The following is a 25,494-nucleotide window of genomic DNA, read 5'->3' on the forward strand; positions in this document are numbered from 1 at the left end:
ACCTGATTAATCAACCTGAATTTCCTGGTACATGATCTGAATCCCACCTGAAAATAGCAATGGTCTGGAAGCATCCTTTGAGCAATTCACTGTTCAGAAATCACCTTTCCCAAATGGCCCAGGGCCACCTCTGAATGCATGTGTGGAGCTACTTTTGTGAATGCACCTATGTATCAAACTCGCCTTGTATGCAGAAGGTTAATAACCCTGGTGAAACCTTGCAGCATCCATGATGTGCAAAGTTTCCCAAGTTGGCAAAGCAGGTGCTTTCAAACAATGTGCACTCTGAGATGACCCTAGCAGACGAGGGCTATGCCAAACGTGCTCTCCAGACACCCTCAAAAAGAAGGAACCAAAGAACACACTTATTGCAGAAAAGCAGCAGCAGGAAAGCTTTCGCTGCATCGATTTCAACAACACCCACTTGTGTGTTCAATGCTAAACCACTTGAAACCTCTCAGAAGGAAATCAGGCCAGGAGGCTGAGCAACAGGACCAAGGGCACAGGAGAGGTTCCTGGGCTGATCAATGCATCAGCATCCATCCAATTCTTCTCAGAAGCAGCTGTCCCATTTTGTCAGTTCAGACCTGGTCCCGGCAACTGCGTCTCAGCCTTACAGGTGCATCACCTCTTCACAGTCTGCCAGAGCCAGTCGAAAGCCAAACAAAGAGCAGACTCGAGGAAAAATGCCTTTTGCACAGCTAGGTAGTAAAGCTGCCAGCGTAGGCGGAGAAGGTCCTCTAACTCTGCAGGGAAAAGGTATTTCCCAGAGGCCTCATGATGCAATCACAAGACTGTAGATCTTAATAAGAGGCCGTTAAAGTGACAGAGTCTCGGCGCCCCTAAAGCCCACTCATTCTGAGGCTATTTGCTGTGACTGTGGCTAATCTGTGCTGGCTGGAGGAGACAAGGGCAGGCTGATGGATAGAGCCAGTCTTCAGTTAAAAGTTACTGGCCTCCTTGTGATCCCATCAAGCCAGGAAAACTCTCTCCTCTTGCATCGGGCGTCTCCTCCTCCTCCTCCGCCTCTCCTTCATGCTGGCTTCTGAATGCCGCTGTGCAAAGCATCCCAACCTTCACAACATCAGCACAGGTACTACATTCTTAATAAGTGCCGAGTAAATTGCCCGGCTCTGAGGCTGTTACTTTTGGCAGCAGTATCTTTGCTTGGTCACTGAATAAAGGAGCATTCTGTCTGTCACACATGACTGTCGCACGGCTGCCTGGCTTTCTCAAGGCCATGCTAGACATGGGCATCAGCAGATCAGTGTATTTAAACCTGGATCTGCTGCCATGGCCAAGAACATGGGTGGGGGAGATGGGTGCCCCTGTTTGAGGAATAAAACAGATGTGTGGGTGAGAGAAGCTCTTCTCTCAATTTACACCCCCACAGCCCCTCTCCCTTACTCCTTGTCTTCCAGTTCAGGGGTCCCACCACTGGAAGTGACTCGAGCAGCAAGCTTGGGGGATGAAAGGAAAAAGGCTGAGGAAAGCACTTTTTGCCCCTTAAATTAGGCTCCTCCACAAACGGCTTCCTGTATTATTGCATACCCTGCAACATTCTGGGAGGGCAAAGCAGGACACCCACCCTCACCCACCCAATCTCCACTCACCTTTGTCCTTGTCCACCTGCTCTCTGCTCACCCTTGCCCACCTGCCCACCAGCCACATGAATCCACATGAACCCTGGGGCGAAGGCAGACCGCGGGGCACCTTCAAAGCCAATGGAGCCATCCATAAAACAGGGCACTTGGCAGATATGTTATTGCAGCAATCTGGATTTAAGAACACAGCTCTGGTGATGTTGATATTTGGTTTGGCCCTCAGGCGGAGCACAATATGGAATTGGCAGGGGGGATAAATACTCAGTGGAGGGAATTATTATTTTCTTCAACTTTTCACCATTTGATACAAAAGTACCTGAAGCTCTGAGTGCCAGACACCTCCATGTGGAGAGGGGGAAGAGAGAAGCCAGCTGGACAAGAGCAGGAGAGAGGCCCAGGGGCCTGGGGATGGAGAAGAACTTGGCCACCTCTCCAGAGCTTATTTGATGGGCATTTTTGGAGGGACATTCAGAATGCGTTCCAGCCACCACAGCAGGACACACCTGAGAGGCGGGAAGAGTTGGCCCTGCTGAAGGAGAGAGGAGCCTGGAAAGCGTAGACGTTGTCGCCCTCTGAGATGGTGTTCAGGTCCTCGTCGTCCGAGAAGGAGCACCGGAACCCTGACTGGCCCAGCTCAGCCAGGATCACCTGCAGCGGCAGAGTAAAATGGTGAGGGCCTTGCAAGGCTTGAGGACATAGGCAGTATATGAGGAAAGGAAAACCTCCTTGGCTTATACAGTGGTACCTCGGGTTACAGTCGCTTCAGGTTACAGTCGCTTCAGGTTACAGACTCCGCTAACCCAGAAATAGTACCTCATGTTAAGAACTTTGCTTCAGGATGAGAGCAGAAATCGTGCGGTGGTGACGGCGCGGCGGCAGCGGGAGGCCCCATTAGCTAAAGTGGTGCTTCAGGTTAAGAACAGTTTCAGGTTAAGAACAGACCTTCAGAACAAATTAAGTTCTTAACCAGAGGTACCACTGTATGCATTTCGCAGGGAACAAGGGCACCCAGAGCATGGGGGCAGGAACAAGTCTGGCTTACCTGGTCAGGTGAAATCTTGCCTTCCTCTGCCACCATTTCCCTCAGCTTTGCCACGGTGCTGAGGAGAGGCACAGCCAGGCCCACACGCACAAATCGCTGGCTCTTGGATTGGAAGACAAGGGTGACGTTCAAGGGCCTGGAGGGAAAGGGGCCGGGAAAGGGAACTTAGAATGGTGCAGCAAAATGGCCGCCAAATGGCAGTCCTGCCCCACCCTGGTGAGATACAGGGTGCATCCAGAGCCCTGGGACCCATATAAATAATAAAATTATTGTCAGCTCTGAAGGCAGCCCTGAACAGTGAAATTTTTAATGTTTGGGCTTCCCAAAGTAGATCTCAGGGTTCTAGTAAACAAAAGTAAAAAAAAAAGCCTAACAGCAAAGTAGATCCTACAAGCCTGAGGTCTGCCCATGCCTGCTTTAGATACACTGGTCTCTTCTCCCCTGCATGCAATCCTCTGTCTTCCTTTGCTCCAGCAACAGCCGACAAATGGGAGCTGCCTACCAGAGGCCTGGGTAAGCCCTCTAGCTATTAAAGAAAAGATGCACCAAGCATCAGCCATGGCAAGCAGAACTGGGAGCGCCGTTGCTAGAAGTTGGTGACTGGCTGTGACTGCAAGATTTTAGCTGGAGGGGAAAGTCATTACAGGCTCATCTGCAGTCTGCACAGGACAGACTCCACATGTACTCCTGCACCATCAGAAAAGAGATGTCAGAGGAGTCTAGTTAGCTCCGCATTTGGGAGTGAAACTACCCACTGGGGCGGAGGAACAACAGACCCATCTGTGGATCAAAAACAGATAAATGTGAATAATGTGGATTAATCTACGGAGAGTGAGTGAAGATTGAGCGGGTGGGTGGGTCTATAGAATTTATGAACACAATCCAGCACTCCTGGTAAGCACCCAAACATCATAAAGTGAAGTCTCTTCCTGGGAAAGTATACAGAAATAAAGATGGCTGGCCCATGTACCTACTGGGGGGGCATTTCCTCACTCCCACTCAACGCAACATCCTTGTAAAGTTACCAAGTACATGGAGGAAAATATCTTTTTTTTCCCCCAGGACTTGCAAGTTATGGTGATGGGTTACATCTTGGGAGCATTTTTAAAGACTTTTAAAAACTTTCCTGGTTTTAATGCTTAGTAGAACCATGCAGATAAATGGACAGCATGGACTAGTTACTGCTGGCTGGTGTGTATGTGTGTGTATGTGTGTTTGCAGAGCCAACTTGTACAGAGAGAGACAATGTTTTGCTGGGTGGGAGTGGGAAAACCCTCAGAAATGACTCAAAAGTGCAAGTGAATAGGGCTATCTCTGTAGGTGACCATTGCAGTTGCCTTGCCAACTCCCAATAGATGTGCAGAGGAGTCTGTATGCACTGATTCTGAGAGGGGAAAGGTCCTGCTTTGGTTGGACAAAAAGACAGTCTGCTTTCTCCTCGGGGAAAACTAAGAATATGCAGGCTTTTCTGCACCTGAAATGGGGCTGATGAAGAAATCTGCCTGGGGGGAATAGCAGACCACTTCACTGATCTTTACTACTAGGCACTACTCAGAGAGGCTGGACCAGGGATGCCTGAGCAATTTGGTTTTTGCTAATTTCACTAGGAGCTGACCTGATAATCCTCCCCCTCCCAGACTAATGTATGAATCGGAACTCAGGCTGCAGTCCTGGACTCAGTTCCATGGGAGTAAACCCCACTGAACTCAAAGGGAGTTTGCGGATCAAGAACATATCAAAATGCATGCACATTTTGAAAGAAAATAAATTTCAAAATACATTTTAAAAAGAATATTAAAATGTGAATTTTCATGCAGCTTTTCTTTGAAATCATAAATTCATGCAGAAGTGGGGTGCAAGGGAGTTACGGGTCAATGCATGCAGAAGAGACACAGACCTGATTGGACTGATTCGTCATTTCCCTAGTTAGGATCTGGGAGAGAAAGTGTGGGTACTTGGCTCACATACCTGGTCTGGCGCAAAGGGATGGGCAATGAGATGCACAGGAAGGGATCAAAGGTGTTGCTCTGTTTTAGGCAGTGAGGGCAAGTCAAGGAGGACCTAGAAAGGGAGGGAGAGAAACATTGTCAGATCCCACGGCAAGGGATAACTACACCAGTGAAAATGTAGGGCTGACCTCCCATTTTGTATTCTAGAAGTCTGAAGCTCATATCTGGCCTCAAGGCTTAAAAGGAGAACTTGTGGAATGCAGAAATAACTAAGGTCCTAGGAGGTCACCCCTTGTCAAATTTGCCCGTTAACAATTTGGAAATAAACACTGCTGAGGTCCATGAGACTTGCTTCCCAGTAAATTTGTTTAGATTTACCATTTTAATCTCACAGGTACAGTTGCCTTGCTCCAGCCAAAGGGCTGTCCAGGGGGCCCCTTGTTCTACAAAAAGAGGGTTGAGTCAGTAGACTCCCCCAGAAGAATGACCACAAGGAAGATCTGCACCCAGTCTACGAGTATTATCAAAAGCAGCATGATACTGAAGTCACTTTGAGGAGCTTAAGATCAGACAGTTAATAGTTCTAAATTTGTATCCCTGTAAATTGACTTGCCATAAATGAATACACTCTTCCCTGTCCCCCAGGCAACAACATTTTTGGTTACTACACTCATGCTCATCCTCTATGTCACTGTGACCAGTTCCATGTCACAACTGACGATTCTTTTATCTACAGGGTAGATACTACAAAATATTTCGAAGCTCTTATCGCTGAATGAAACTTTTCTCTCCCATAGTTGCCCTGGGGTGGGAACATGTTTTACACACATGCTGGAAAACAAAGCTGACCCCTCAGCTCACATCCAACACTGAGTTCACTGTAATAACCAAATCACGTTTTGTTCATCCAGCATAGTGTCTCTTCCTGACACTTGTTTGTAGCCTCATAGCGCCAAATCCATTTTTGTGATGGAGACATTCTGTGCTTCACCAAGATAATTTGTGGCTGACTGAAGCAATCCCCTTGATGCATATCAATACATACCCTTGGTTTCAAAGAACAGATAAAAGACCAAAGCTACAGTACTGCGAGCAGGGCTCATCCCTGCTCTTTCTAGGCACAGGTCCACCCTTTAAAGTCAGAGTGGTTATTTTCTGCCCCACTGCTTTCCCCAAGAAAACTGCTCTTTAATGCTGAATCAGAACAAATGGCAATTTGTGCTGTTTGCTCCAATTCAGCAGTAAAGAGTGGGTTTTCCACAAGTAGCCCTCCACCTAGCAGGGCTAGCCCATTCCACCAGAAGCAGACTTATTTCCTCAGCAGTGAACAGAGCCGATCATCAGAAGTGAGACCAGCTTTTAATGAGATTGGCTCAGTGGTGCAAGTCCTAGCCAGTTAATGGGATTGCACCTAACAAGATTACCTGGGAGTTCAGGCTCCAGTATGTGACATAAAAATAAAAGATTCCCCAAAAGGAAGAAGTGAGGGTTAGACTCAACATGCAGGGCTGAATCCATTCTAGGAAGGAAAACAATCAGCTACCTCTAATAATAGAAAGTTATCTTCACCTATGTGGATACTTCAGGTAAGTCCCTTTTTCATCAGTGGTGCAGTCTCACTTAAATATACAGGTGTGCTTTCAGAAGGATGCAGGTAACACCCTTCATCATATCATGCCCCCCAAAAGCACTACTGCATCTGCTTTTCTGTAGCACAGTTTTGCTAAATGTGTACCAGAAATAACCCAAAACACCCCCTTTGGACATGCATTTGTAGGCATGGAGGCACCGTGCATTACACAACATAGGATTTGGCATTCAGTTAGACCAATCCATTGCACTAAACAGAGTTCTAGCAGATACATGTACAAGGCTCAGCTCTTGTACCTGTGAAGGAACAAAAATGGAGAAGGTGTTTGAATGCTTGGCCTCCCCCCATCGAGAAACTGCAGCCAACATCTCGAGGCTAATGGCCAAACTAAATGTGACAGGAGATCAGATTGGCCAATGGATTTTTCTTTGTTAAAAGGTGTTGCAGGGGAGAAGGAAAGATTTGGATCAAGGGCACAGCACTGGGAGACAGTCTACCCCCCCCCCACTACCGCCATCATTTACATTTAAATCTGCCCTCTAGGAAGCTGGTATTTGTTATGGAGGGGTGGGGAGTCAGGTATTGTGTAGCAGGAGCCACTTTGCTCTGTACTTAAAGCTTGCCCTATCTCCTTCTTTGCAGCTACCCTTGAAATATTATTTTAAAAGACACCGAGTCCTATTTTTATCTGCATTCTTTTGCTCCCACTCACTTTCACACAACCACACTGCATGCACTAGCAGTCTGACTTTGCCAAGGTGAAACCATCAGGAGAAGCAGACCACCTCCCCTCCCTCCAGAATTTGACATCTGGTGCACTATTTGGCCTCCTAGATCATCATCACCACCATCGTCATTTAATTAATGAGGAACACAGCTCAGTCAGTAGAGCATCTTAATCTCAGGGCCATGGATTCGAGCCAACGCTGTGGGAGCAGGATTCCTGCATTGCAAAGGGTTGGACTAGATGGGCCTTGTAGTCCCTGCCGACTCTGCAATTCTATGATTCTATAAAGCCAAAGGCCCATCTGGTCCACTAATGTTCTTAACAGTGGCCTACCGGATTCCTATGGGAAGCTTACAAGCAGAACCTGCGTGCAATAGCACTTTCCTCACTTGCGATTCCCAGCATGTCAGAGGCATGGTGTCTCTGATCCTGGAGTTAACACATAACCATCAAGATAGCCTTATCCCAATGAATGTGCTTAATCCCCTTTTAATGCTGTCAAAGGCAGCAGCCATCATTACACCGTGTGATAGCAAATTCCATAGCTTAACTGTAAGAAGAGTCCTGGTGGATAAGATCAAAGGGGGGAATGGATGTCTCTGATTGCAGTAGGACTCCAAGTTCTCTCTCACACACACATTTAAGGAAAGGCCTCAATATCGGAGAGCCGGAGCACATTTCCCACGGAAGAAAGGCTGAAGTATTGGGGGAGGGATTCGTTTAGAAAATGCCTGAAGGGGGGGAATGGCACTGAGGTTTACAAAATTATGCACGGAAAGAGAAACAGAGAGGGAGAGAGATCCATCTCTCCCCCCCCCCCTCCTTCTGCCATAATACTAGAAGTTGCGATCACACAACGATTCTGATGAAGGGGTAGATTTAGGACAGACAAAAGAAAGTACTGTTTTCACACAGCTAATGGAATTTGCCACCAGAAAGATGTGGGGACGGGCGCTACCTTAGATGTCTTCGAAAGAGGATTAGACAAATTCGCAGAGGGGGAATCGGTCTGTCAGTGACTATTGACCGTAATAGCTCAACCCCAAGCTCAGAGGCAGTTGCTGGGCGGGCGGGGGAGTGTGGGGGGAGGTCAAAGAACAGAAGAGGGTTGTTCCCTTTGTATCTGGGCTGCGCAGAAGCATCTGACTGAGCACTGTGGGAAAGAGGATTCTGTGCTAGGAGGAACTTTGGAGTGATCCAGCGGGGCTCTCTTTACCTTCCCTGATCACAGTGCCAGAATACAAGAATGGCTATCAATGGCGCTGTGGCGGCTCCCCCCACCCCCCACCCAAAGACCACGCATGAGTAAGAAACCCTGGCAAACTCAATCTCCCACCTGCTGCCATTCCCGCTCAGGTACCAAGTTTTGAAGAAGTACTCTATCCAAGCTCCGCAGGGATATTATATATATTTAATGGAAATAGCCAGTTCACCTCCCGAGCTCTCGCTCTCACGTCCTCCCCCCCCCAAACACGCACACACACTCGCGTCCTAAATTAAAGTCAAGCCAAACTCCGAGCCCTACTTTTTCCATTCCTTCACCAGCCAGCTCAGAGCAGAGCAGCACTGCACCATTAATAGATCGTTTGCATATAGACAGGCTTTGACGCACAGATCTGAGGTTGGCAGGCTGAAAATGAAAGCAGCCCTTTTTAATAAGCATTAATGGGAAAGGGATTAATTGGGGAGTGGAGAGCCACTTGGCATGCCTGGCGTGTCTCTCTCTGCCAACCAGCACAATGGGAAAGGGGGCCTTGGGGGGGCACATGGGGTTAGGCTGGGCGTGGGGGAGGCTGGCCTCAGCAAGGAGAGATCTAAAGCTCTTCTTCTGCTTCACTGCAGAAGGTGGATGGAATCTTAAAACTGCCTCAGATACTGTGGAAACTGCAACCACCACATGTAGGCGCTATCGGAGAATAGATTTGCAGCAATTTTTAATGATGTGGTCCGGAGCAAAACAACAGAGCCTCTGCTAATCAAGGGTGCAATTGTGTTGACTATTTAAGGAGTCCTGGGTGCTCCTTTTTATTTTTAATGAAAACCTAAACTTCTTTCAATTTTGGAAACCGATAAAATGTGTGCATTTGTTCATTTCTCTTCCACAATAATTGTTCAGCTCCACTAGGCACATGGAAGGACATGAAGATAAAAAGAGTAATGACACCCTGTTGCTTCCTAGCTGCCTGTCCTTCCCTTGTACACCAACCTGTCTCCCTGGCTTCTGAGATTACACCAACCATTGCCCACAGAAATAATTAAACTCACCTTCATTGCCATAAGGGCTAGAAACCTGCCCCCCCCCCCACCCTCTGCTAATCTCAGGCTACTGAATTTAATGCTCCTTGCAGAGCACACACAAAAACATGGTGTATATATACACACAGCACAGGCAGAAAACCACGTAGAGCAACTGCCCTGCACTTCTATTAGTTTTTGTGATGGCTCACGCTAGGAAATAAAGCCCGTCAAAATGAGACTTCTCCAGAGCTCAGGAAGGGGCCAGTTCTGTCACACGGGGCCATTTCAATTTCCTGCCGGAAAGGCTGTTTTTGTTCACAGGATGCAAGCTGGGAAGTGGCGTGTGGCATGCAAAGCAACGCAGGGTGGGGTGAGGGTGCCTTTTTCTCTGAGCGCATTTCCAGGTGGAAATGCTTGCTCGCATGGATATCAGCCGGGGAAAGTAAGGTGCTGGAAAAGTGGCTTCCTGGAGCCTAGCGTGTGCCCCTGCGGCGGCGTTTGCCTAGCTACCACCACGCCAGCCACCCTTTCAAACACTACAACGGGTTGCCATGGAGATGGCTGCAATGTCACACGGCGGAGCAAAGCAGTGCAAGCCTGAGACTTGGGAATGAACATGGGGATTGGGGGGCTGGCCTCTCCTGTCTCCCACCTCTGCTCCTCCAGAATGGGGAATGGGGTTAATGCAAATTCCCCACCTCATAGGAAGCAATAGCTGCAAGGCGCCACTGTAACAGGGTGTCAACGGCCCTGGGAACACCTCCGTTGGGCTGAGGGTGTGACAAGTGAACTAGTTATTATCTGTTTATTAGCAAAATATATGTCATTATGAGGGAAGGGAGGGAAGGTTTGTGCATTGCCAGGATCTGTGAGGGGATACAGATGTCTACTCTGTGGAGCTCCTTAGCAGTAGAGGTTTGGCAAGAACCATTCCTGAAACGTGAAAACTGTATTATTTAGACAGTCCTTCACAATCTGCATTTCTCTTTTTAACCAACCAATATCTATTCATGCTTTGGATTATGTTTCACGCATACTTCTACGGATTTTATATTTTTGTGTGATATATTTTACGAAGGCGCAGATTATAATATTTAAATAAATATAAGTCACTCGCCAACTAGGCAAAAATACAGAGCACACATTACAGTGGGCCACACAATCACTCACACACCCAAGCACTGCTCAGTGTGTGATGAGATGAGCTCTTCCACTCAACCCAACACTGTACCCAGAACTGGATGTCTTGAGCAGGCAACACACAAACAGATGTAGCCTTCATTTCCTTCCCCCTGAGATATCTTTATGAGGAAGATCACTTTTGGGTCGTCCACCACTGAATGAGAGTTTTAACACAAGTCACGTGTTCAAATGTGACACACTTTATCCTCTGCCAGATGACACTTGCCCAGATTTTAAAATGCAACGGAAACCACCTTGGACAGCGCAATCTGTGGCCCCAACTAACACAAGGCATTCTGCAAATCTGGTGATGGGCGGTTTGCCAACTAAGTGACAGGTAGAACCAGCAATAATGGATGGGCCACTCAGACAGATGGAGCATCTGACTTTGCTCCAGTTCCATTGGCAGGGGGAGATCTCCCATAATGATTGCTTTTGCCCCTGAAGTGGCACCCATTGCTGTCGACACACACTTCCAAGGTTTTTTTGGAATACGGCGTGGAGTTCAACTGAGGCCATCCTCCAGAAGGCACCACTGAGAAAACTTGCTTCATTTAGTTCTCTCCCTGCATAAGGTCCTCTAAGCACAAGCTGTAGAGGTCCACATGCACTGGAATAAATTTAACTTTGCAATCTCTAAGCCACTTTACTCTACTAAAGCCTGTTTGACATGCTCCGGCCCCTTAATGCAGCAGCCTTTTTGGTTAACAGCTGTCAGCTTCATTCTGGCTCCACAAGTGTCACTAGCTCCACCAGCTTGCGTGCCGCACAGAGGACAAGTCCAGGTGTCATCACTCTAATTCCATAAAGATTTTGCCAGCATCTGAGATTTCCTTATATTCTAAGCACAACTCATCTCAAAGGGCTCTTAACCTTTCCAAAACCCACTTTCTGCTTGCTGGTTGTTTCAAGGCACTTCTTCTGTTCTCCAAATATAACAAAGCAATGCAGATGTGGTTCGGGAATAGGGATGACCAAGCCTTATTCTATGGACCAAAAAGCCCAGCTGATGCACTTCAAAACTCATAAAACTGGAGCCAAGCCAGGATATGTTTCCATATTTTCACACAAGCTCTGGCAGCACTGCACAATACTCAAAGGAAAATACTGGCCTGAAGATCTGTGGTGCTAGCTAACAGCAGCTGCTCCAGTTTTGGTCATGCTGTGACAGCAGCTGTTGATCCTATCACAGGTACTAGATAACAGCATCATAGCTGTTTCTCTTCCTACCTCATTGGTAAAGACTGGAGTCTCTCCAAATAAAGACTGGATGTGTGTGTCCAATTCTCCAGGAAACAATGGGGTTTTGTTGGCAAGAAAATATCCAAACACATAGAATTCTATGTGCGGCAGAACAAATAGGCTTAACAAGCAAACACAGAAAAGCATGAGAGATAGCCAGGATACACAAGTGAAAGTGCTTCTTCACACGATGCAAAAATAATTAAAGAATGTGTGGCCATGCAACTAGTGAGTGCAACAGGGATGGGGAAACTGTAGACCTCCAAATGTTGTTAGACTACAGCTTCCATCATCCCTGACCACTGGACAGGCAGGCTGGGGTTGATGTGAGCTGGAGTCCAACAACATCTAGAGGGCACTAGGTTCCCTATTCATCTTGTAGATGGCTTTTAAAAATTAAATAAATTTATGAATGAATTCCATAATTATCAGTGGATAGGAGCAATAATAATTTCATGGAATGTCTGCATTCAGAGACAGAGTATCACTGAATGCCAATTGCTAGAAGCAGGTGAGAACAATGCCCAACTGGTGTGCATCCCAGAGGCATCTCGTTCATCATTGTGAGAAGTGGGTTACTAGAGTAGATGAACCTTTGGTCTGATTTAGCTCAGTTCCTCTTATGGAAAACCTACTCAGCAGCTTAGAGGCAAAGCAGCAAAACAATTCTTCCTATCTCTTGCTTTTCTGAATACTACCCGGAAAAACAAAGAGGCAGAAACCAGTGCAAAGACACCCACTAGTACAATGTGGATTCCTCCTCTCCACCCAAAGTCCACTCTGGGGGGTTAAGAGAACCCCCAGAGCAACACAGGGGTGTGTGTGTGTGTGTGTGTGTGTGAGAGAGAGAGAGAGAGAGAGAGAGAGAGAGAGAGAGAGAGAACTCATTCCATTGGACAAGCAGAAATGCTCACACTGATGGAATGATCATATTCGCACAATGCTTAATTCCACCTGAAGTTTGTAACAGGGCAAAGTCGAATTCAGATTTAGCAATTATCACATTTGGAGCCCGCCACAATATACCTGTTCAAGGCTCCCTGGCTGCGGAATGTGCACAGATCAGAAGAAGCAATATAGACAGGGCTCTCCTTGAATGAATGCATGTAGATCAGGGGCAGAATTTGTTACCTCCAAACCTATGCATGTTCAGCAGCCACATGATAAAGGAAAGCATGAGTGAGACTGAAATGTCTGTTGCAACAGTGTCTCCAAATTTCTTAATAAACATTCAGAAATTCAGAACCCGCTCCTGGATATTTTGTAAATTCAGAGATACGTACCTTGCTTGTAGTACCTCTGCTGGCCTGACCGGGCATCTGGGCCACAGCAGTGGGAATAATATAGCTAATTCAATTTGAGCCCAAGTTTTTGAAGCAAGTCAAGTTCACAGTTGGCTGAGTTGGCTAGAATTCCAGATTCCAGGGCTTGGAGTTTGGTTTTCTACTCTGCCCTTCAGAGTAGAAACAGCAGCAGCAACAACAATGGGTGTTGTGTTGCCTTAAAGATTAACAAGTGCAAACGTGCCAAAGACCTCTAATCCTCTAGAAGTGATCCAGAAGCCCTGTGCCTTCAGGTTCCTTGCCATCCCTTCTCAAGAAGAAGATGGAAAGACCACATGGGGGAAAGGATGGGGCACTGCATTCCTCAAAGGCAAAGCTCAGATTTTATTCGCAGGTCAGAAGAAGAAAAAACTTGATCGCAAATCCTGGCTCCTTTTAGCCACCCATATAAGAAGCAGAGTGTGTGCCCCGCTCCCTGGCCCAACTACAACAATGCCCTTTTGGCTGGCTAGTTGTAGGGGGAAGCACTGATGTGGAAGTTGCCCACAGGTCAGCTGCTGCGCAGAACCCAGAGGAAGGGACTGAGCAAGTGAAATGGGAAGAAACTCCTACAGATGTGCTACGTTTTGGAATTGAGTGACACCTGTTACTTCAACAAAAGAATCAGAACACAAGTGATAAGTCTGGATGGCAGCATGCTCAGCTAACACATCCACATGTTCTCCTTCCGTTCGCAGAACCTTTCTTTGGGAAAGAGATGCCAATGCCCTTGAGATACTGGGAAAGGTGGAGGCAAGTCCAGCACTGGCTTCCACTAAATTCTGATGATTGGAAGACAAATGTGGGAGCCTCGTCTGCTTGCATGGCTGCTGTGTCCCTGCTCCTGCTGTGGTCTGGAGCAAGGGCTCACCCTATTCAGTGCACAGTGGGGTGGGGGGAGACAGACTTACAATGGAAAGCTCTGGCAAGCGCTAGTCATTAATGCCTTATCTTCGAGAGCAGCCTCACACCGGGAGCTTCAAACTTCACTCCGCTCCCAGCTCTTTCATCCCACCGCCAGAGACGCAAAACAGCAGTGTCAGCAGCAGGAGCCTCGTGCATGTGTGTGCATTCTAAGGCAAGCACGGCTGCAATGCTTCCCTCGGCCTGCATCCAGCTCAGGGTGGCTGAAAGAGTCGGGAGCTGCTAGGCTTGCAAGATTGTGCTAAGGCGAGTCACCCCTGGCCACGCAAAGGGGAGAGAGCCGTGCCACGTTTTATTCCATTCCACACTTCACCAGCCTCTCCGTCTGCACTGGGGTGGTGTAAGGAAAGTGGGACACTTCTTCTGAAAGGGGAATACTTGCTGTTGAAGTCACAACCTGCAGCAGGGGTGCATGCAGTTGCACGGGTGCAAGGGTGCGCTTGCAGTCCTACAATTTTTTGTGCATCTCAGATGGACAAAGGAAGAGAGTAATACCACAGTGGTGCAGGGAGTTCAGAATCAGTCACCTGATTATCTCCAAAACTAACCCACTGATGGTACCTCGGGTTACAGACACTTCAGGTTACAGACTCCGCTAACCCAGAAATAATACCTCGGGTTAAGAACTTTGCTTCAGGATGAGAACAGAAATCACGCAGTGGCAGCACGGCAGCAGCAGGAGGCCCCATTAGCTAAAGCGGTATCTCAGGTTAAGAACAGTTTCAGGTTAAGAACAGACCTCCGGAACGAATTAAGTTCTTAACCCGAGGTACCACTGTATTTGTGAGTGCTACACTGTCACAGTTGCTGTTGCAAGCTGCTGAGAAGGAGGCAAGCCAGATCTGGTATGTCCAAGCTAAACCACTGTTTCTCGCTAGTCAGCTATTATGCTCCTTAGCTTAAACTCAGGTTCTCCAGGACTTTGGCCTGCCTGCAGCATCTCCCAGATGTTCTGCCTTAGAGGTGCTCTGAAACATGGATTTGCACATAATTCTTGGCCATTTTCGAAGTACTGTAACAAAATGCAATGAATAGCACTTGGTCCCTTTTTACCTGTATTGTGCCTGGAAGTGGTTCTGCACAAAGCTCTGGCCCTTTAGCGGCTGGGCGGCTGGCTGAGCACTTGCATTATTGGAGCCCTCTTCCTGCCCAGATGGAAGCTGCAGAGAAAATAAGAGAGCACAGTTGAGTTACAGGACTGGGGAGCCTGCCCCCCCCCTCCAGATCTTGTTGGACTACAACTCCCGACATTCCACCTGCCACTGGAAACACTTCCCAAAACAAACATTCTCCCAATGGACACTCAGCCAAATCTGCCATCATAGTTCTGCCTTCTTAACACTGTTTTAAAATGTGGGTTCTTCCAGCTCGTTGTCCCTGCTTTCCTCCCACCTTCTCTCCCTGCCCTTCCATCACCACCACATTTCTCTCGCTTTTTCACATCTCCCACTCCCTTTCAGCAGCAAAATCACATCTAAAAGGGGGAATAGAGAGAGTTGGTTAGGTGACCGTGTTTGCTAACAGGCATTTAAAAAAAAAAAAAAGAATTCTGGCAGGGTTCTGTTTTGATGGGTTTTCATAAACATACACATTTTTTTGTCCTGCTCTGTGAAGTTGTTTGGATGAGAGAAGAGGGTGCAAAAGCTCAATTACCAGCTTTAAGGTGTTTGGGAATCTTTCACTCTCTCCTCATTAAATCAGGGAGAAGCAGGCAGAGCCAGCACCTGCCAGTCCCAGAACAGGACAAACACATTTTGTTGCACACAGTGTGACAACAAAGGAATAAAAAAAATAATAATCTGCAAATAAAGCAGGCTGGTTGGTCTCCCTAGGGACTAGAAAGGGACACCTGGTCAAGCCCTATTCTTAGTAGAATGTATACTAAGCCGAAGCATGCAAGCAACTTTTGCCACCCGAGTCCAGGACCAGTCAGTGGAATCCTATACTATAGCCTTCCATGTGGATGGACCAACATTCCCATCAACCATTGGCCACTGGCTTATGGAAGAACAGGTCCCCCACCCTTGCTACATTACCATTGTTCTGTGGCTATTGTTTCCAACAAACTGTTTCTGCATGGTCAAGGCTCCATTTTGCAATGGAAGCATATGCCAGTGACACTTCTGCCTGGGGCTTACACAAACACACTAATCTAAGTGCTACCAGCATGGGAAGTCACTGTACAATCTGGGAGATCTGCACGGTTGCCCCTTGCTGTGACACGGTGCTCTGAACATGCAAGCAGGCTTTTTCAGCAGCCGCTGCTGGGCTGTAATAGTAATCTGAATTGGGCCTCAGTGACCTCACGGCTCAGGAAGCAAGGCTGCCCGCACCTGCCCCCTCCTATTAAGACAAAGGAGATTTAACATTTTAATGGATTTCTCAAACGTAGCAGGATGGAAGGAAAAGAATTCATGATGCTATTAATCAAACCATTTGCCCTGTCTGGAAAAGTGCCCCCCCCCCCATGAAAGCAAAGGAGAGAATTTCTCTTGATACGCAAGGAAGAACAACAGAATAGGAGGGTAATAGCTCCCAGACTCTAGGAAGCAAGGAGATTTCCCTAAAATGAGAGTTGATCTCCTAACATGGTGACACATTGGCTCAAAGAGAAGTGCAAGAACTCAGTTATCTAGTCTGTATTTTAATGAATGCTTTGTCATCTTTCAAATCATGCTGTTAGCCACACAAGATGAGTTTTTTATTATTGATAAAGTGAAGTAAACATTTTTTAAAATTAAAGAAAAACCTAATGGTTATGTTCTTTGGAAGATTATTATTAGGGGATCCTCCAAGCAAAAGTTCACAATTCTGGACAATGTATTTGAAAGGTATCTTGCTCCTATCAAGTCCCCCTTGCCATGCAAAGAAGCAGAAGAGGGTGTTGGGTGTGCTGCAGAGTAAAATTCATGCAAGTAAACAATGAAGCCCATGAGAACAGTATGATTCTTGACTGCACCTCACACTTCCTGCAATGCAAAGGGTCCCTCTAGAAGCATCTCACTGTGGTAAGGCTTCTCAGAAGGTTGGTAGCTTGGACACTGTTGACCTAATATTGGTTCTCATGATGAGACCTGAGTAGAGGGGACTTATTCCAAAGGACTATCAGGAGAATTAAAGTGCAAGGGTGTACCAAGATCCTTTAAGATTCTCCTCGCTTCTCTGTTACATTTTTTCCTGGACTGTCATTTGTTGAGGTGGGGAGGGGTGAAGATGGCTATTCCATCCCTCCATTTTATCAAGTCCTTAAACTTTGGCATCCCTGTGTTGTGGAAACAGCCTCAGCCATCAAACAACTGCCACAAACAGCAGAGAACTAAAGCCGCCTTCACTTCATCAGATGCAAAAGAGGACATGGGTCCTGCACCTTTAATAGTAGACAATTCCCACTTCTCCACTAGAACACCAAGATGAATGTCCTCTCTTGCATCTGACCACCAGCACTCCTAAAGGGTCACAGAAGAGTTTAGCCTTTCTGCATGGCCCACATTCCATAAGAAGAACTTTCTCCTAAGGGAGAATTCAAGAGATGAAACTTAGCTGAGTGTGGGTGCAGCCACCCTCCCAACGCCAGCATTGCTTAATGCTTATTTGGGTGGAGCACGCTTGGAACTCTGCAGATGTGCCAATGAAGCCCACATGCCCACCCCACCCACACGCCCAACCCCATCGCCATCCTGCCCCATCCAGCTAAGCTGCAACAATGCCAGTGTACAGATGGCAGATCCACCATCACCTGAGTCACTACAGCATGCAGAAGACCTTACGCTGCAGAGAGGCAAGTCACACCGACATCTACCCAAGAGGCGTATTCTACAACGGTCACCTCAGAACCAGAGAGTGCTGTCACTTGAGCCAGTCCAGGGATGACTCAAAAAACAGGAACACCCTGGCACCTGAACAGAAAGCAAATCATGCCCCACTTTTTTAACGGTCCAGGTAGGTAAGCACAGAGAGGAGCTGTGTCATTTCCATTGAGAGATCAGCTGGCTTTAGCTCTCTGTCAGCTGTTGCCTAACAGCAGCTGTTCCAGCAGACTTCCTGAATTGTTTCCACCCCACCTGGTCATTATAAGAACTATAATTTAAAATACTGCTGCCTGAGATTATTTTTTCCTCCTCCCTCCCCATTCACAGGAACATAGGAAACTACCTCATACTGAGTCAGTGTTTAATACATAATACAGTCCTTATCTGGCCGGATCTGGAACTTCACAATATCTGGACATGGCTTCAATTTTGCATCTCAATTTGATACATTTTTTCCTAGTTCTGACTATGTCAAGCTGGGGTGTACCACTCCAGACTGCAAATTGGGAGCTCACACAACTGAATGCGGAGGATTTCCGCACCTTAAAGTGTTCCCTTCTGACCAGGGAATAGGCACTTGCTGTCACAGACTGGCTGGAGGAACCAGCTGGGAAACCCTCAAAGGAAGGCGGCTCAGAGCCAGGGGACTGGTGGTGGGATAACGATGAGTGGTCAGAGGGTGAAGACTTGGAGAAGCTGCCTGAGGCTGAAGAGGTAACAGGGATTAGTGAGGGAGGAGTTGGAGAGACTGTTGCAAAGAGAAGTCCAGAATCAGAGGCAAAAGCTCAAATAGGAGAGGAGGGAGGCCAAGAGGCAGAGATGAATCTGGCTGTTGAAGATACACAGGTGTCTCCCTCTCCTGCTGCAACAAGCTCCTCTCCCCCATGGTCTCCCAGAACCAGGAGAAGCATAAAGTGGGCAGAGGAGAAGTTAGCTTCATACAGGCATAGTGTCAGAGTGCTTGGGGAAAACCCTGGAGAGAAGGGGACTTAGGCAGCTGTGGGGAGTTGGGGACCTTCAGTCTCTGCAACTGCTTCATGGGGACAAGACCTGCCAGAGAAGAGTTGCTCTGCTCAGCTGGCCTGACATCCTGTGCAAATGCTTTTCTTTCTTTTTTTCTAGTAAAGAGTTAACTCCAATTTGCTCAATGTAGTTTCCTGCTGGCTTGCTCCTGTCACTTACTGAGACCCTTAAATATATCCCCTGTTGAATTAAGCTTCATGGATGCCCCTTATGCAACAGGGCAGTTATGTCTTGCTTCATTTTATTGCTTAAGTACAACTTTGGGTTGCAAGAATACAGTGGCTGTGGCAACTTATGAAACTGACTTTTGTATGCTTAACAAAGCTTTGCCTGGAGATACAATCTCCAAAACAACCTTTGGGAGTTTAGCCAAGATTAGCCCAAAATTACACAATTACGGGAGGTCACTGCTGAATGCCACTTTGTGTTTGCTCCCTTTCAAAGGGGACTTTCTGTCTTCCCGTCAGCTTGACCCACATCCAACGCAACCGAGCTACAGGTGCGTAGGTGAGAAGGGGTTGGGTTACTGCCTGGCCGCGGGCCCATAACAATTGTTCCATTCCTGGAACAAGACGGAGTGTCCTTTCCTTCCTGAAATTGCATAACACCTTTAGCTTAAGGCAGTTTAAGTCAGCTCTAATACTTTGTGCAGAGGTGTACCTAGGGTCCCTTGCACCTCCAGCAAGGAGCTATATTGGTGGGACACAGACCCCCGGGGGGGAAATCTAAGAAGCAGGCAAGGTTGCCTGGACAGGAGGAACATGCCTCTTCAGGGCTGGATGTGGCTCTCTGCCTGCAAGCCACTCCAATGTCCACTTTCCTTTCCTCCTGCAGCAGTAGCAGCTTTTCTTGCTGGAGATTCCTTCTGTGGGCAAAGCAGCGACGGGGTTTCTGAGCCAGTGGGGGCACTCCAGATGTCATGAGAGGACTCCAATACCTGACAGGTGATTTTTGTGTCCCACCGCCTGGGCCTGCACCCCTGGTAGGGGCTGGTTTTGCCAACCCCTAGGTACACCTCTGACTTTGTGATTACTTCTTTCATCTTGCCTGTTTGTCATTCCACTTCCAAATAAACAGCCTCTAATCAGAGCCGTAGCTTGGGGGGGCAGATTTTGCCCTGAGTGAATCCTCCAAAGTGGCACCAGCCTGTGTGTATGCAAAGACACAGAGGGGGGGACCAAACTGGGTCTTTGACCAGGGTGAAAATGAGCCTAGTTTCGTCCCTGCTTTAATAAAAAGACTCCTGATCTTGCCTGCTGATTCATGGGGCATGACCCCAATCTTAGAAACTTAACCACCAGCCTTGCATGCTGTGGTGATCCTAAATATTAAAGGTTTGAAAATACAAATGCACCCACTAAGAGACAAGGGATGCCTAGCCTTCTCAGCCCCCAAGTGTCTCCAGGATGGTCTACCTGCTTGGGTTTCTTAACTAATAGATCTCAACAAAATCTTGGTCTGAAGGCTCCTTTGGCTGGGGCTTGCTCACTCCCTATTGTGTTTACTCTGGCACAGTCAGAGCCAAACTACATAACACCTTTCAATCACATGGTTTGCCCTTGAGTGCAAGGCTCACAAGAGTTTTCCTCCACCAAGAGCCAGCATGGTGGACCAATACAGATCAGGAACCTGGGATGGGGGTGGAGAAGCAGCAGTGGCAGAAACAGCTTACAATGACCATGGCACGTGTCGGCAGTAGCAGTGACAACCTGCAAGGCCTCATGGCGGCGGCACAATCGCCACCACGACATGGCTTTGCAGGCGGCTGCCACTTCTGCCACTGCCCACTCCTGTGGCGAGGGTTTGCAGGCTGCTGATTATTGTGCCACTGCTGCCAGGCTGCTGCTGCTGCCCTTTCCCTGCCATTGTTGATTCTGCCATCACCAGGCTGCTACCACTTCTGTCGCCTAGCAGGTCTGCTGGCAGTCTGGCAGTCCCAGATTATTTGTATTCACTATGACTCACCACCATACGCTGGCTTGCCCTGAATACCACCATTTGGTAGCCAAGCCCAAAACCCAAAGTCCTATTGGGATGCATTTTGGCTTGCCTGCTGCTGATAGTGTCCATGAGGTGATTGATAATATCATCATTTATCAGTTTTATACCCTTATGTAGTAGCATTTGCCAGGACATTGTCCTGCTCACCTCTGAGTGGTGCCTTCCTTATTTCAGATATCGTGCTATGTCAATATATTGTGATGTTTAGCTGGTGATATATCACAATACTGAAAACCAGTTATCGCCCAGCCCTAATAAGCAGTATATTTGTTATAATGATGAAACAGATGGCACAGGCTGAGTGGAGAGACAAGTATCCATTAGTACACCACAAGCTGTTGCCTGAAATGGTCAAAGTCCTCCAGTAAAAAGAACTGAAGGCTTGATCTTTACTACAGCTCCATGTGCTAGTTCCCATCAAAGTGAGGTGTGGTATCAGGATACCATCTTTCCTGTGCAACTCCCTGCCCTTGAGGCTTACTACTCCGCACAACAGCACATTGTTTATCCCCTTGCCTTTCAATTATCATTCTGTTCCTTGGAGTCTGTCGTTATACACTTTTACATGTGGCTGCTGCCTTTGAAAGGCATTTGGATACTGCAGGTGGTACAGAATGCTGTTAGCAGGCCACTGCTGGGGGCCAGCACTGGCTGCCAGTTTGTTTCTGTGCACATCCAAAGTGCTGCTTTTAAAGCTCTAAAACAGAGGTACCTTACCTATGGCCTTCCATATGCTGTTGGACTACAACTCTCATCATCTTTGGCCATTGACCATGCTGACTGGGGCTGATGGGAGTTGGAGTCCAGTGACATCTGGAGGGCTACTGGTTCCCCAGTCCCTGCTGCTTGTTCCCATATGATTACGCCTGCCCGTGGAGGTCCTCAGGAGTTGCATACGCAGGACAGGGCCTACTTCGTTGTAGCAACCAGCCTTTGGGAGATTCTTCCCTGTCAATTTTCAAGAAACTGGTGGAGATCATCCTGTTTTAACAGGCCTGCATCATGGGCTGATTTGCTCCCTTGCCCAGATTGCTGGTTATTGCTGATGCCAACTGCTTCTGCCTCTCAATTTTATGCTGCTCGATTTTATTGTGTTTACTGTTTTACCAATACATCACACAAATATGCACATATTGTACTTTGTAATTGTCACATGCTGGTTTGGGAGCTGCTTTGGCCAAACAATGGCTTCTACATTCAAATACAAATAAATAAATATAAATGCAAAGTATGTGCGCAAACAGCATGTCAGCTGCTGCCAGCAAGATGCATTAGTCAGCTTACCAAATTACAGCCCATCCACGTTTTAACAACTAGGCTGATAACGCCAGTTATACTAGCTAATTACTACACAGCAAGAGGTAATTTGGGCGCATTGCAGCTGAACACAAACACCCCCACCTGCCTGCATTTTACATGCATATGTGAGCTTGTGCATACACACACAGTGGGAGTGAGGTTGTGGGGCTGATGATAGCTGGTGTCTGCATGGGATTACTGGCCTGGAATGACGACTCTTACTGAAGATGAACTTTAAGGTGGTCCTTAGCCAAATTCTCTTAACTTTTTAATCTGACATGATAGCTACCACTATGCACCATCACTCAGGGCTCATTTCCAGGGTGCAAATACCTAAGAGAACGCATATGTCCCAGCATGTTCAGGGCAACCCCACCCACCTCACCTGAGTGACCATTAGGTCCAGTCATGGCCGACTCTGGGGTTGTGGCGCTCATCTCGCTTTATTGGCTGAGGGAGCCGGCGTACAGCTTCCAGGTCATGTGGCCAGCATGACTAAGCCGCTTCTGGTGAACCAGAGCAGCGCATGGAAACACCGTTTACCTTCCTGCCGGAGCGGCACCTATTTATCTACTTGCACTTTGACGTGCTTTCGAACTGCTAGGTTGGCAGGAGCAGGGACCAAGCAATGGGAGCTCACCCTGTCACGGGGATTCGAACCGCCAACCTTCTGATCGGCAAGCCCTAGGCTCTGTGGTTTAACCCACAATGGCACCCGCGTCCCTCCTCACCTGAGTAGTCAGGTCTTTTTCCACAGCTCCTTTCCCTCAGGTTCCAGGTAATAATAATAATTTATATGCCACCCATCTAACTGGGTTGCCCCAGCCACTCTGGGCAGCTCCCCCCCCCCAAAAATAGTAAAAGCACAATACGACATCACACACTAAAAGCTTCCCTGAACAGGACTGCCTTCACACACCAAGAGCCTAGCACACAACATACCAAGGCTCCACAAAAAAGCACGTAAGGGCTACGCACATTTCCAAGCACCTACTAAACTGCAAAAGCTGTGTGCTATCCAGAAAGAAAGGTGTGTGGAACAAGTGCAGTCATGGGTTTCACAATGCCATTCAGGGAACTTCCCTCAAAACAAAGCCCTTGTCAGAGCCAGTGGAATCAGGAAGGTCACTGTGCACAATGGACAGTGTCTGGAAAAGCAGAGATTTTCCACACAGAGAGAAAATGCCCGGCCTTAATCTGGTCACTTTTAGGTGGAAGGCCCAATGGCTTCTTCTCAGCCATCAGAATCTAGAACGACCAGCTCTAGGACAAGGATGAGGAGCCTGCAGCATTCCCTAGTGTTGCTGGACTACAATTCCCATCATCCCTCATTACTGGATGGGGAGTCATCGAGTCCAACAACATGAGGTTTCTCACCCCTACTCTAAGAGAATATAGGTGGCCAGTCCATGATTCCTGCTCTCACAGAAATGAAGAGCCACTGAGAGAAAAAACCATGCTTCAAGAGAACAAGATAGGAATCTGCTCAAAGAGAGGGCCAGAAGCACACAGAATAAATTAATGAATGTTAGAATGATGTTGGATTGAAGTTAAGTGGTTTTTAGTAGCAACGTTACAAAGGAATATGTAAAAATGGATTGTTAACAGGTGATAATCTAAAGTTATAATATATTAAGATAAAATCAAAGAGGGAAAGGATTTGCTGAATTAACGAATTGAACTGGAATACAAAAAAGGGAGGTGTGAGGAGGTCAGGGAAACAAGTAAATGAAGGATAAGACATGGAAAGATTGATTTGTTTTTAACTGTTTTTAATTTTCTGTATTTTGTATTTTTTCATTTCCTTTTTTTCTTTTTTCTTTTTTTCTTTTTTTCCTTTTCTTATTTTGGTAACCTTTTCTGAAACTTTAATAAATATCTTTAAAAAAAGCAACAGAAGTGCACAGAATAAATATTAAGCGAAAGTTTTAGCAGGAAGTTTAGTTCATGACTTGGTGTCTTTTAAGTTCGTACAGCTTGCTCCATTTCGGTCACGTATGTTTTGGCTGGCAAAAAGAACAACAACTCGCAAACTTGGCTCCCTGTTGTACAAAGAAACAGCTGCAGAGAGTTATTAGATATAACTACTTTTGTTCAGAGTTGCTGAACAGGTAGGTGGACCACCCGAGTCCTGGAAATGGCTCAGGGTGGCTGCTTTAATGACCACCAACATTGCTACGCTGCTTCTAGTCTAAAGAACCTAAGCTGTGTCAAGTCTTTAATATCACTCTTTATAAATGATGTTATTCATTACAGCAGAATTATAGCCAGACCTGAGCTGTCTGTCACACCTAGCACCCCAGATGCTCTAGATTCCATGGTTGGTTCTCCAGTCCATGTATCTATCGAAAGTGACCTTTTAGAGGCTTAGGTTGCTACTTACACTGAACTCTCCCTCCATTAGATACAAACACTAAGATCTGGCCTATACTTATTTTAAAAAATAAATGAAAACAGCCTGTTCCTAGTACCTTATGCCCATCATCTCCATCAGGTGTACCACCTTCTCCAAGCAGTTCTTCTGCCTGGTGTGGTCCATCCATGGGGACGGCGCCAGGTTCAATCCCCAGCATCTCCAAGTAGGATTGGAAGAGACCCAATAAAAAGGAGCCAAATAAAAAGGCTGAGTTGGTAACTGGAGTAGTGAAGCTACCAACAGGTGGGGAGCCTTTTTGGGGGGTGGAGGCTGTGTGGTGGCCACTTTTGTAGGAGAGCAGAAATTAACCCGCAGTGGTTTCACTACCTAAGCTGTTGGCCTCAGAGTCTCAAGCACTCCCCGCTTCTTTTTAAAGGCTGGGCACATCTGCTTTTACACTCTCTCTCTCTCTCTCTCTCTCTCTCTCTCTCTCTTTCAAAGGCTTATCTCAAGGTTCCTCCAGCCCTGGAGCTCTTGCTGAGTGACTGCATGGAATCAGAGCTCCCACTCTACAATTGAAGAATCCACGTGGGTGCGAAAGTATCTACCCCACCCCCCTTTCTTCCTCCGAGACTGAATTAGCAGCTTGGGAAGGAAGCCCTGCATAAGCCACGCATTGTGAGAGTGCCAATGCAATCAGGCCAAGGGAAGGATCAGTGATGGCTAATGAATTCTACCATCTGCCCAGGGTAGAGGTGGCTATTTAAAGGATGTGAAGCAATGATGTGGCGGGGGCCAGGCCAATGCATTTTGGCACCTGGGATGAATAGCAAAATGGTGGCCCCCCTCGCAACCACAGAAGAAGAGGCGAGTGAAGATCTACATCAGGAACAAGATGGGAATAAAGATCTACATCTGCTGCCCCGTGGATCCTGCCGCCTGAGGCAGTTGTCTCTCCTTGCCTCATGGGTGGGCCAGCACTGAATGCAGTTCTCCTGTGCTTTCTGAACCCAGGGCGTGGCCAGAGAAGTAGGCATGCAGCTGGCACGAGAGAAGGAGACACACACATGTGTGAACAGAGCATGGGGCTTGGCATGTTTCTGGGTCCTGACAATGTGGTGATGGGTGTTCCCATAGAAGAAATGGCCTGCTAAAGTCTTCCTCAAACTTAGGTCTCCAGATGTT

General features: G+C 47.3%; 1 protein-coding gene across 2 annotated transcripts in view; it reads right to left on the reverse strand.

Annotated features, from left to right (window-relative positions):
* Positions 1–25,494, reverse strand: part of USP43 (ubiquitin specific peptidase 43) — an 89,442-nt gene that overhangs the window by 31,319 nt on the left and 32,629 nt on the right. For both annotated transcript variants that reach the window (XM_083487478.1, XM_083487477.1), the window contains 4 exons: positions 14,875–14,981; positions 4,615–4,707; positions 2,647–2,782; positions 2,108–2,252 (listed from right to left, as the gene is read on the reverse strand). In XM_083487478.1, the coding sequence (XP_083343604.1) occupies positions 2,108–2,252; positions 2,647–2,782; positions 4,615–4,707; positions 14,875–14,981 (481 nt within the window). The remainder of the gene's footprint in view (positions 1–2,107; positions 2,253–2,646; positions 2,783–4,614; positions 4,708–14,874; positions 14,982–25,494) is intronic.

The sequence above is a fragment of the Podarcis liolepis genome (assembly GCF_965112155.1).
Source record: "Podarcis liolepis genome assembly, chromosome: 2".
Classification (NCBI taxonomy): Eukaryota; Metazoa; Chordata; class Lepidosauria; order Squamata; family Lacertidae; genus Podarcis; species Podarcis liolepis.